General features: G+C 37.8%; 1 protein-coding gene across 1 annotated transcript in view; it reads left to right on the top strand.

Moving 5' to 3' along the window:
* Positions 1-14,159, top strand: part of LOC150087120 (twitchin-like) — a 3,511,780-nt gene that overhangs the window by 841,366 nt on the left and 2,656,255 nt on the right. Inside the window, 1 exon segment of the mRNA XM_090372971.1 lies at positions 13,297-13,436. Coding sequence (XP_090229097.1) covers positions 13,297-13,436 — 140 coding nt within the window.

Here is a 14,159-nt window from a genome sequence, read left to right as displayed (position 1 = left end):
CACTTACATAAGTCTCATTATGTTTTCCTCCAAATCAAAACTACTCATACAAAGACCTTGAAATATTGGTGACTCAACTACCACCTCCTTTTCGTATCATGAGCGGTATAAATGGACACCATCCATGTGGTGGTGATCTTTTCAGATAGATAAATGAGCCTGATTGATTGAAAAAAATATTGGATCAGCAAAACCTTTTATTCCAGAATACTGATGCTGAAACTTGTATCCACATACCCATAGGAATATTTGTCTATTGGCATCTCCATATACTCACCAATTCTGTATCCACTTATTGAATGGACAGTCTCAAATGGCTGCCTTAAAAGTGACCAATTGTTTGTGGTCAGCAAAACACTGACAAATGATATTTCCGATAATATAAAAAAATAGATGGAAATTACCTAAAGTTGATTGAAAGAAATATATAGTCCTTGCCACAATAAAATGAATTGATCACCTTCTCAGTCAGTAGATGTTTCTATATTGTGCTTTTTTTCTATATAGTGATTCTATATATATATAGCGCCCACTTCAAACCAAATGTTAATGGCAACCAAAGCATTAATACCTCAAAAATCTAGGAGGTTTCAGAAGCATGCCACAAGCTGGTGGAACAGGGAATGTAACATTATCAAAAAGGAAAAAAAATAAATAAGCCATGAATCTTTTCCATATTTTTCCTACCATTAATAATAATTATAAAAGAAGCATGAGCTCAAATGAAACACATTCATTGCAAAAGTAAAGGAATCATATACACTGGACTCCCGCTAGTCCGAACTAATTGGGACCGAGCCCTGTTCGGATTAGCAGAATTTCGGATTAGCCGAATAACGTACCCGAGATTTTAAAATGAATAAGGAGTGAGTGACGTTGATAGCTTGAAGTAATGCTTGAGGAAATCACAAGCTACCTTTGATGATGATCATTAAATCAGCGAAGCCGAGAGCGCTTTTAAAAATATGAACATTAACAATCTTCCAGTTCATTACAAAAGTCAAAAAAAAGCTTGGATGAACGGACAGCTTTTCATTGAGTGGTTTCATAATCAATTTGTCTCAGCAGTGAAACGTTTCAGCAATGAACAAATGATTTGCCACCTCGCGCCATTCTCCTCATAGACAATGCGCCATCCCACCCAGACGTTTCCGAGTTTACATCGGGGATATAAAGGCAGCTTTCTTACTCCCTAATGTAACACCGTTATTACAGCCCATGGACCGGGGGTGTTACAGTCTATCAAGCTTGCATACAAAAAAGAAATATCTTAGGTCCTTGATAGAAGATAACACCAATTTACTTTCTTTACATGAGAAAATGAAACAAGTGAACTTAAAAGATGTTGTATATTGGGTTGCTGAGCTGTGGGAGAGTGTAACCGGTGGCAAAACATAGCATCTTCTAATCGATTTTCATCGTTACGTCAAAAGAAATTAACAGAGTTTGTTACTTCTGAAAAATGGCTTTTGTTCCTGTTTTGGTGTATAAGTATTGATCTGTAGTTTTAATAGGCCATGTCAAACACTGATTTATTAATTTTGTATTAGTACAGTACTACAATAAAATACATTTTTTTGTGGAATTCTAAATGTCTTTGTACCATTAATACCATTTAAATTTAACGTATTTAACATATATTTTGCGAACTAAAAAATTTCCTCTCCGCTGACCGAAACGTGTTCGGATTAGGCGGACGTTCGGATTACCGGGGTTCGGATTAGCGGGAGTGCACTGTACTTAATATCCAAAATTAATATAAATACTGACATTTGGATAATATGGAATAAAATTGGGCAATTTAGTATATTTCTTCCGATACAAATTCCAATAATAAATTTGAAAGGACAGGATGGAACAGATTATGATGAAATCACAAGCAACTAGCGGAAACTGCAGGAGTATCATAAACATCAACAAAATATATATACTTTTTAAAAACATATATAGCTTGTTTAATACATAAAGCCATAGCTGAAAAATAGATGAATTTCAGTGCCACTCTTGAGCTGTCATATAATCAGCCTCTCACTAAAAAGAAACTAAAAGAAGTGCTGGCTAAATCAAGAATGAGAGCTGCAGGTTCTGATAGATTCCTCTACCAAATGATCTACTAGCTTATTGAAAAAGCCCTACATAATTTACTGTTTTTTAACAAGAGAATTTATGCAGAACCCTTGGCTTCATTCCATAGTAATTACCAAACTAGAAAAAGATCACACAATTCCAGTATATTATCTTCCAATAGTCCTTACTACACATCAAAATACTGTACAGAACAAATCCTGGAAAAAGAGGTCAATAACTGACTGACATGAATCTTTGGAACTCAGCATAATTCACTTTGGCTTCTGTAAAAATTAGTCAGAATTGGACCTTGAGGTAGAAGCGGAGGCAAATATCCAAATATATCGTTTCTCATCATCATCATCATCAGCCATTTTCAATCCACTGCAGGATGAAGGCCTCTCCAGCAACTTTCCAGTTCCTTCTGTTTTGAGCACTGGCCATCCATTTACTACCCACAAACTCATGAATTTCATCTATCCATCTCCACCTTTGTCTTCCAGGTTTTCTTCTAGCTCCTCTTGGGTACCATTCTGTTATTTTCTTAGTCGATCTGTCATCATGCCTTCGAGCTATGTGTCCTGCCCAAGACCATTTTAGTTCTTTAGTGTTGATAAGAATGTCCTTTACTTGAGTTTGCTGCCTAATCCATGTTTCTCTTCTTATCTAACAGTCTGATTCCCAATATAACTCATTCCATTCTTCGCTGTGTAGTTCTCAGCTTCTTTTCCATTCTTTTGGTGAGTGCCCAAGTTTCACTTCCATAAGTCATGGTGGGGAGTATACATTGGTTCATTATTTTACGTTTTAGACAAACTGGGATATTGCTCTTCAGTATGTGACTATATTTCCTGAATGCTATCCATCCAAAGTTTATTCTTCTCTTGACTTCTAGCCATTTATCATTATTACAGCTAATAACTTGTCCCAGATAAGTATATGACTCCACCTTTTCAATTACTGCTCCTTCAATCATTATTTCCCTTTCTGTGGCATACTTGTTCATCATTACTTTTGTTTTAGCCATATTCATCTTTAGTCCAAAATCCTTACTAGCTGTGCATAACTGATTAAGATTTTCCTCTAATTCTTTGGGATCGTGGCTTATGACCACAATGTCATCTGTAAATCGTAAATGGTTTAGATACTCTCCGTTTACATTGACTCCTTTCTGCGACCAGTCTAATCTTCTGAAAGCTTCGTCAAGGGCAGCAGTAAACAGCTTCGGAGATATTGTGTCTCCTTGTTGAACTCCTTTCTCAATTTTAAATTTCCTACTGTCTTTGTCTAGTCTAATAAAGGAGGTAGCACTCTCATATTTTTTTTTTTTTTTTTTTTTTTTAGGTGCATTAGCAACTAAGGCCATATTGCTCTGGTGCAGTGGTCATTCCCTGACCTTTCCGCATCCTCCGTATTTGGTGGTGACGGGCTCGAACCCTGGTCTAATCAAGAAGTGTGTGCTACGCACTGCTGCTCCTTCCCACCTGGCTACGGAGGCGCCTCACTCTCATATATTTTCTTCAAAATTATAATATATGGGGTATCAGTGCCTTGTCTTTCCAGTGCCCGAAACATTGCCTTATGCTGTATGGAGTCAAATGCCTTTTCATAATCCACAAATGCCAGGCATAATGGTGTTTTATATTCATTTGCTTTCTCCTTTAGCTGTGATATTACGTGAAGGTGATCCATAGTCAAGAATCCTGTCCTAAAGCCAGCTTGCTCTTTCGGTTGATTCTCATCAAGAGTATTCTTTCTAATCTGTTAGTAATGACCCTTGTGAACAACTTTTATATGTGGGATAACAAGCTAATTGGTCTATAATTTCCAATTTCTGATTTATCTCCTTTCTTATGCAGCAAAACTATGATTGCATTATTCCACTGCTTAGGCGTCACACCTTTTCTAATGCACTTTGTGAAGAGCCTTGCCAGTTTTTGTGTTATGTCTCTTCCTCCCAATTTTAACAACTCTACAGTAACTTCATCTTCCCCCGGGGCTTTCTGATTCTTCATTTTCTTCAATGCATGTTCCACCTCATCAGGAAGAATATTGGGTATGTCGTATGTGTTGCTACTTTGCAATCCATCTTCCCACTGCTGGCATCATTCCCTCGCTCCTTGTATAATTCTCTATAGTAGTCTTCTGCTATTTGAATTATGCCTTCTCTGCTGTTTATAAGTACACCATTGCTATTCTTCAGTTTCAGTATCATTTGTCTTTCTGTATTACTGCTCATGGCTGCTGATTTAAATCCTTTGTTTTCCCTTAATGCTTGTTTTACTTTTCTTGTGTTAAATCTTCTTATGTCCTCTCTGAGTCTCTTTCTAATGGCTTTGCATAACTCAGTATACTCAATTTTCTCCCTGTCAGTGTTTTTCTTGCTGTTCATTTGTCATCTTTGGTTCATCATGACAAGTGTTTCTTGACTAATTTTTTCTTCTTTGGATTTCTTTTTCCCTATAGGTTTCTTGGGCTTTATCACTTTCAAAAAGTTGTAGTATTCCTCGTCGATACCTTGGTCCTGAGCAGTCTGCAGAAGCTCAAACTTGTTCTTAAGTTCCAGTGCATACTGCTTTTTCTCCTCTTCTGTTATCTCAAAGACCTTTGTATTATTTACTCGAGTCAGTTTTTTTCCTTTCCTTTCCTACATATATATCAAGTGTACATCTTACCATTCTGTGATCACTTCCAACATTTACTTTATTCAGGACGGTAACATCATTCATAATATATCTTCTGTTAGTGAGGATGAAGTCGATTTCATTAGTAGTTAATCCATTTGGACTCTTCCATGTCCACTTTCTGTTCACCCTTTTCTTGAAAAAAAAGTGTTCATTACTGACAGTCCTTAAGATTCTGCAAATTCCACAAGTCTTTCACCTCTTTCATTTCTTTCACCAATTCCAAAATTTCCTATAGTTCCCCTTTCTGCACTGTTTTGTCTTTTTCCAACCTTAGATTGAAGTCTCCCGTAATAATAGTATAGTGGGTTTTCTGCTCATCTAGAAGACTCAATTTCGGTGTACATTTCTTCAACCTCTTCATCATCATGGCTCGATGTTGGTGCATAAATCATTATAATCTTTAGCTTGTACCTCTTAGAAATCTTGAGTATTAGTCTTGGCACCCTTGGTGATGTACTTTTGAATTCCAAAATGTTGTTTTTAAAATCTTTATGGACCAGAAACCCAACTCCACCTTCACTCCTTTCACTGTTTCCATTGGTGTACAGCAGATTTCCACTTGATAAACTTATAAGTGTTTCATTTCTTCTTCTTGTTTCAGCCAAACCAATGATATTCCAATTCACAGTTTCTCAGTTACTCCTAAACAAATACAGCAAGTACTTAACTGAGCTGTTTGCCATATTAATAGCCTTGGAATTGACTGTAAAATATTTTTCTCGGAAACACAGTGTATTCAATGACTCACGGAACATTATACTCTTCGATGAAAATATACACCCTTGTATCCAATACAGTGTACAATTCAGTCTTGGATAATTAAATTCAAAGAAAAAAAAATGAAATTAAAAACTGCTGGATCCCAGAGTATTCAGGTATCCTGGGAAATGAATGTGCTGATTTGGTCAGCAAAAAGCCCAGTCAGTTCAGACAGTCCGCCATGTAGAATTTTATACACCGACTACAAATTTGCCAGTAAACAGACTTGCTTAGCTCAATACACACACAAGCCTGACAAACTCATGCAAATAATAAACTAAATAAAACAGAATCTCAGGCAATGGAAAAGTTTTTGTATTTAATGGTATGAAGAATGCATTCCAGCATGAATGCACATTGGACACATTCACCTTATGCATTTGTATCTACTCACATAAGATGGTCATCTGGAATATCTCTGCTGCTGATGTCAACTTACTGAAACATTTTTGCTTATAGAATATAAGCAATTGTTAATACTGCTTTGCATTTCTCTGTTCATATATAGGACTCTCTTATCCTATTGCAAATTTTGGATGAAAACCCTAACAGAGAAATATTAATCATACTGAATCGAGTGTGGCACAAGATAAAGTCACTCACATTCATGCCTTAGGCAGAGGGGTTGGTTCGAAATATCAGAGACGGTTTCCCGAGGAAGACAGTCGAGCAAGTGGTGCTGTCCCCTGTATGGCTACCACAAGAGAAGGGCAAGACCATCCAGCCCCACCAACTGGAAGTGCTTCCTGTGCAACTTCACTAGTTGACCACCTAGGAAGGGAGAAAACGGCAACGCATGAAGTGGAGCATCGAAATGAATACATACATCATGCAAGCATACTACGAAATAACAAAACTGGAGACCGATATGACAACTTACAGGGTGAGACCACATACTAAGTGGCTTGAACAGTTCCCATTCCCAGATATTCAGGTCACTGAACGCTGACCGGGCTAGGCAGGTGGGTAAAGTGCCTGCCTAGCAACCCAAAGGTCGCGGGTTCGAATCCCGCCTCGGGCTTGGATCAAAGTACTGCAAAAACCTTGGGAGGTGCATTATGGCCACAGAAGCCGATGCGCCAACAACTACCGAAAAAAAAAAAAAAAAAAGGTCACTGAACAGCGAATAGCGGACCAGAGAAGGACCATCATTACAAAGAACCTGATAGTTCCTGCAATCTTGGAAAAAATCAAGTAGGATGTGAAACGATAAAGAGTAGAGAAGGAAGAGCATACGACCACCGAACCAGAGGAGGAAGAGCAAGAAGAAATACAACACACAGCAGCTGAAGTGGAAAGAGACAAGGTCATGATATCCAGAATAGAGGATGAGTGGAAGAAGGCCTTTAAAGAATTCAAAGGAATGGACCCCACAAAGACTCATGTGATACCGAAGCAGAGGCTGAATAGAATCTTGTTGAAAGTCACAGACCACCTCAATCAGCACATAATACCACATTACCTCGACAGCAATGGTACAACACTGGAGGCCATCCACACAGCCGTGTATTGTGCTATGGTAGCAGCCACAAGGATTAATGGAAGAGACATGAGAGACCAGCAGCAGAAGAACCGAAAACAGAAGGAACCACCAGCTTGGAAAGAAGACTTCAGCAGAAGATAAAAGAATTAAGACTCAAGATAGGCCAATTGACCCAGTACCAACAGGGCACTAGGAGTAAGAAATTAATTGGAAAAGTGAAGAGCATCCTCAAGGGAGAAAGCATCCACAGCAAACATGAGACAAAAAATTAGAGAGAATGAGAGTACTTGGACACATTGAAGCAGAACCTCCTTGCGCTCAGCAAGAGACTACACTGATACAAAGAGAGTTTCCAGAGGAAAATAAACAACCAAATCTTCGATGATGAACAAAGAGGCTTCTACAGGAATCTCAGAGAAGATGGGAGAGAAGGGAACGGACCACCCAAGCAGAAGATGATTGAGGAGTTCTGGAGAAACATATGGAGTGGGAAGTAAGACATAACAGCTGAGCCCCCTGGATAGAACTAGAACACAAGAAAACAAAGGACATACAAGAAATGAGAGGGTGGGAGATTTGGGAAGAAGTAAAACAGACAATTAAGAACTCTCACAACTGGCGAACTCCAGGAATAGATAATGTCCACAACTACTGGTACAAGAAGCTCACTTGCACACACAAGCACCTGGCAGAGCAGGTCACCCGAATGATAAGGCTACCAGAGACAATCCCAAAGTTTCTCACTCAAGGAATCACATATCTGAAGCCTGAAGATGAAGATACAAGAAACCTGGCGAAATATAGGGCAATCACCTACCTCCCAAAAATGTACGTGATCCTGATCAGCTGCATAACCAGGAAGATATCAGACCACTTGAAGAGCCAGAACATAATGGCTGAACAGCAGAAAGGATGCAAGGAGCAATTAACCATAGATGCTGCAGTTATGGAACAAGCCTACAAGAAGTGGCACAACATGTACACAGCATACATCGATTACCACAAGGCCTTCGACTTCGTGCCTCATAGCTGGCTAATAGAGGCACTGAACGTCTACAAAGTCAATCCAATAGTGACAAACTTCCTAGGAGAAACGATGCCGAAATGGAGTACCACCATTAAGGTCGAAAACATCACAACCAGGCCAATCCCCATCAGGAGAGGAATCCTTCATGGAGATGACCTGACCCCGTTATGGTTCTGTCTAGCACTTAACCCGCTATAGACAATGCTCAATAGTAGCAAGTACGGATATAACCTCAAAGAAGGAAGAAAGAACCTGTACACCCTCACCCACCTGATGTACACAGATGAGATTAAGCTCTATGTGGGAACCGAGAAGCACCTCCAGCAACTATTCCAGATCACCGAAGAATTCAGCAATAATATTAGGATGGAATTTGGTCTAGACAAATGCAAGACCCACAGATTGCCCAGGGAAAATCAGTCAACCGAAACTACCAGCTGCAGAGTGGTAAAGAGATTGAAGCTATGGCAGAGGGAGTGGCCTACAAAGACTTGGGGATGATGCAGGCTCAGTAGTTACAGCACAAGGAAATTAAGGCCTGCCTGACCGAAAAATACCATCAGAGACTCAGAAGCCTGCTGAAAGCAAAGCTGAATGGAGGGAATGCAGTTAATGCCATAAACACCTATGCAGTCCCAGTGCTAATGTACTCCTTCAGGGTCATAGATTGGACTAACACCAAGCTGGAGGATATCATGAGAAAGACTAGGACAATGATGACCAAGAGCCGACAACACCACCCAAAATCTGCCATGGACTGACAATTGCCCTGGAAAAAGGAGGAAGGGGCCTGATAGACCACACTGAGCAACAGAAGACAGTGATAGTTAACCTGAAGGATTACTTTCAGAAACACACAGCAGCACTCCACCAGGCCATAAGGAAAATAGACAAGCGATATACCCCACTCAACCTAAGTGAGGAGTCTGCCCCCAACCAGGAGGCACAAACAAAGCTAGAAAGATGGGTAGAGAAGACACTCCATGGCAGACAATACAATGATCTCCATCAAGATCACATAGATAAAATTGCTTCCAATGCATGGCTCATGAGCGGGACGCTCTTTCCAGAGACTGAAGGATTCATGCTCGCGATCCAAGACCAGGTAATCAACACCAGGAACTATAGAAAATACATTGCCAAGGAACCCAGAGTGTTCGATGACACATGTCGACAATGTCACCTGGCCTCAAAAATTATCCAACACATCACTGCGGGATGCAAGGTGATCACCCAGACTGAGTACAGTCATAGACATGACCAGGTAGCCAGGATAATACATCAGAAGCTAGCAAGGAAAAACCAGTTGATCAAAGAAAGTGTACTGTACTACAAGTAAGAACCCCAGGCAGTACTATAGACCCCAACTCACAAGCTGTACTGGGATCATGCCATAATGACGAATAGGACAATCCCACACAACAGACCGGACATAACCCTTGTGGACAAGAAGGAAAAGCCTACCTATCTAATTGACATAGTGGTACCCAACACTGGCAACCTGCAGAAAATCCATGGGGAAAAAATCAGGAACTACACGAACCTAAGACAGGAGATCAAAGAGATGTGGCATATGCAACAAGTAACGACCATCCCGATCATTGTGTCAACCACTGGTATGGTGCCAAAGACCCTACATAACAGCCTAGCAGCAATAGGCCTCCCAGCGAACACCTACAAGGAACTCCAGAAAGTTGCAATCCTGAACACCTGTAGGACAGTCAGAGTTCCTCGAGGCGCCTCCGTGGGCAGGAGCAGCAGTGCATAGCACACACTTCTTGATTAGACCGGGATTCGAGCCCATGACCACCAAATGTGGAGGTTTCGGAAAGGTCAGGGAATGACCACCGCATATCCCCAGAGCAATATGGCCTTAGTTGCTAATGCTCCTAAAAACCAAATAACAACAACAACAGAGTTCCTCGACCGACAGTAACACCAGACATAACAACAACAGCCCTGTGTACTTGGTAGCAATACCCATCACGAGGAGGAATCCCCAATCAGGGAGAAATAATATATATTAATAATATAGGATCTTGTTGTCTACATGTTTTGGTAGTATGTCCAAAGCCCTGGCAATGGTGACATACAGTCACAAGATAGAAATTGTTTAACCTGTATGACATCAGTACAACAAACAAGTGCTGCTGTTGCATTAGAAACATTCTAATTCTTTGTGAAACCTTCAAAATCCAGTTATTCCCAGAATCACTCCTGTTTCTACTTATGAAGCAAATAATGAACTCAGCAACCATCTCCTCTTTTGTCAATCCCAAATGCAAAAGATTTTTTTCATACATGTCACGTAGAAGATCATCCTTCTGAATTTCCTTACTAACATCATACACAATTAACTTCATGCCATGTCTTTTCAGAAATCCAAAAGCTAGTCCAAGCCGTGCCAATTGTTCGCACTTTTTTATTTCTTCTATGGCTTTTTTAGTTTGCATCTCTAAAACAAGACCATGATCAAATACTTTTCTTACCTTCTGTATCCTGACCCCTCTCAATGAGTTCCTCATTTCCTTATCCACAGCAATTCGGACGTCTTCCCTACTTTTAAGTATACAGTTGTCATTGGCTTGAATTAATAAAACATGCTCATCATCATATGATCTAGTTGCTTCATTGTCTGAGGAACTCACTTTCAAGCCAATGTCCTTTGCAACAGAAGTCACATCACTCTTAACTACATCACTAAAAAGTTTCAGATTTTGTCTGTTATCCATATCTTGCCTATAATTCTGAGCGGATTCATGCATACATTGTATCCATTCTTTAAAGTTCTCATTTTGTATTCTAAGTTCTAAAACTATGGCCTCAAGAAGATCCCACCTAGACAGTATCCCTCTGATTGAACTCTGATTGATACCAGTCTCCATGGCAAAAAGAAAATCTTCAAAATCTTTGCGTAATTTATGTATTATTTCTATGCTATGAGTATTATCTCCTCCGAAATCACCATCTGTGCGAGGCAGTTTCTCTCCCCAGAAGAAGTCATATTTTTGGACAACAGGATTAAAATTTGTTTTCATTCCTAATTTCTTTTGAACACAATGACAAGATACTCGCTTCAGTGCCGTTCCCTATCACAATTTTAGCTGAAGAATTTTCATTTTTCTCAGCCAAATCCATATCACTCTGAAAATCAGGTTCAACTGTATGATTTGTACTTATGAATTTTTTTTCTGAGAGAGTTTCGTTTTGTTCATTGTGTTTTTTTTTCTTCTCATTATTAAAAGCGGATTTTTGGAGTTGATGAGTGCTTTTACTGTATTATTGATTTAGGTTTGGTTACGAAAAAAGGAAAAGGTTTCTTTGTTTTTCGTTGTATTTCATAACCTGAGCTTAAATGGTAGGTTAGGAAATAAAAGAAAAGGTTTCCTTGTATTTCGTAACCTAAACTTAAACGTTAGGTTGGGAAATAATAGAAAAAGAAAGAAAGATTCTTTGTATATATATATATACTGAATAGCTATTAAGGTGCTGATTGATGTTATGATACGTGTGTATCCGCATGAGTGTCTTTAAAAATAAAAGTACAGTAATAAAAAATTAATATTTTATTAATAAACAATTTATGTGCTAGTCCACTCATGATTCTAAAGAAAAAAGGTTAGGTTACCCCCTCCACTTTGGGAGGAGTTCAAGCTCCCATGGGATTCAAGTCGAGGTAACCTGACCTTTTTTCACCATTACAGTAAAATGTTAGGGTATGTGCGATTAGGACAAGTTACCATTAGTGCTTCTACAGTGATACTAAACCGATGTTATTGTGTGTTGTGTTGTGTTTGCGCACCAATCAGCACGTCATTTGCCACGCCTACCTGTCAATTAGTATATCGTTCTCGACTTTGCTCCAGACTGATGATAACACCTACCATCTGTTTACCGAGTGACCAGCACAAGAGTGCCGTATCGGCAAATTAATTTTCCGCTTAAGTTATCCGTTTCTCGTCGTTCAACTAAAGGATGCAAAAACAAAACATACAGCCAATGCATTTACAAATGCTGCTATTAGCTGAGAGGAAGGGCTACATGGTCTGGCCGGCAAATTTACTACTTTCATCGTTATCATATGTTCCATTATAAGAATCAATTTTGAATGCCTTTGTGGTATTTTTCTAAAACACATTTCTGGAGGTCACAACCATAAAATAATAAAAACAATTTGCATTTTCCGGTTTATTGGACTTTTCTGTAAATGCAATCTGTTGTAAATGGGTAGTGAACTCAATCTTATTGCCTTTGTGATAATACTCATAGCTGTAATTCTGTGGGGTTTTACATTATTATGGTTAAATGTGTTTCCTCTTCATTAAAATCTTCAATCATATAAAAAACTTAAATAAATTTTCAGAATCTTCTCTTCATTCCTATTTACTTATTACAATGATGAAGGGAAAGCAACAAATTGAATTGCAAGTGGTGGCAGTGCTAGGAAACGAAACAAAATTGATTTAGAAATGAAGATAAAAATTATTAAGAAGTATAAAGCAGGACAAAGTTTGTCATCTATTGCACAGGAATTATGTCTCACTGCTTTAACATTGAATACTATTTTAAAGGATAATGCGCATATAAAAGAAAATGTTAAATGATCAACGCATTTAAGATCAACAGTGATCACAAAAAGCCTTACAGGTGCTATATTGAAGATGGAAAAGCTATTAATAATATGGATGGAAAATCAGATTCAGAAGCGAATGCCCCTAAGTCTAATGACCATTCAAGCAAAATTATATCTTCATAAATGTATTTATGAAGATATAAAGGATAAGTATGGTGAACCCCAAGCCAAGTTTGTGGCAAGCAACGGGTGGTTTAATAGTTTCAAGCATCGTACTGATTTCCACAACGTTAAAGTAAAATTTTCGTAATGTACACCTTTGTAATTTTTTACACTTTTTGTAACTTTTCCTGCACATGAGATAAAAAAATTGAATAAATAATTGTATTTACATGTTCATCAAACATTTCGTTTTTTGCTTGAATCAAATTCATCATGCATAATTATGAGTGCTGCATATGCATTTAGGGAAATTCTGACTTACGTAGAGTTCTGCGGAACACAACCCTTACATAAGTTGGAGAGTGGCTGTAGTTTATTTATTTTAATGCATTTATGAAATTGTAGCCATTAAAATAAAAAAATATAAAAGTTAAGATATATAAAATATCTTAATGTAAGTCAATATTAATGTACGAAATATTAATTTTAAATTTGTGTGTGTATATATAATTTATACGTAACTTGAAATTTATTGCAGAGCCTGATCCTGTATATAAGTTTGTGAAACCATTACTTCCACAGACAGATCAGTATACCACTAAAGATGCTGTATTGGAGTGCACTGTGAATGACTACAAAGCTATTGTAAAATGGCTGAAAAATGGCAATAAAATTGAAGTAAGCTGTTCTGCTTTTGAAAAAAAAAAAAAAATAAATAAGTGCTATGATAAAGCTGTTACAGACTGTATAATTAATGTGTTGGAGAATAGGAAAAGACAAATTTTTGATACTTCCATTTCAATATATGAGGGTAATCTGAGATTAACCAAGAGTAAATTTACTCCGAGGAAACTGGCAATTCATCAGTCAGCCTGATGTTCTTTTCCAGTATATCCTTCAGTTGCTTTAATGTACCTAACCTATTAACACCTAGTATTTGTCAATTTTTCATTATATATATATATAGTATATATATTTTTTTTTTGTTGTGTATATATATATATATATATATATATATTATATATATATACAACCCTTATTTTTGCATCACAGAATTAATCAGCTAACCTTCTTCACTATTATAAACAAAAAATAGGATAAGCTGCATTAATTTAATTTATTTTTTCTCCACTTGTCTGATTTAATATGTTAAAATATTTTTATTGCATTTAGTGCTAATATCTAAAGTTCAAAGATGACTAAATGAATATACATCACAGCACTAATGCCATGTGGTTATATAAGGTGCTAAATTTACCAATGGATTTTGCTTGCTTTGCTTGGGGATTACAGTCATGAACACATACCTTGTTACTCGTGATTAATTATTCTGTCAAGGTTTAATCTACTGCAGCCATGATTTTATATTCTATGCAAATTCTTCTTTAAAGATGGAAAAAT

The sequence above is a fragment of the Mastigoproctus giganteus genome, chromosome 4, assembly GCF_048544385.1.
Source record: "Mastigoproctus giganteus isolate SK-2022 chromosome 4, ASM4854438v1, whole genome shotgun sequence".
NCBI lineage: Eukaryota > Metazoa > Arthropoda > Arachnida > Uropygi > Thelyphonidae > Mastigoproctus > Mastigoproctus giganteus.
The sequence above is the reverse complement of the archived record's forward strand: the minus strand, read 5'-3'. Positions and strand labels throughout refer to the sequence as shown.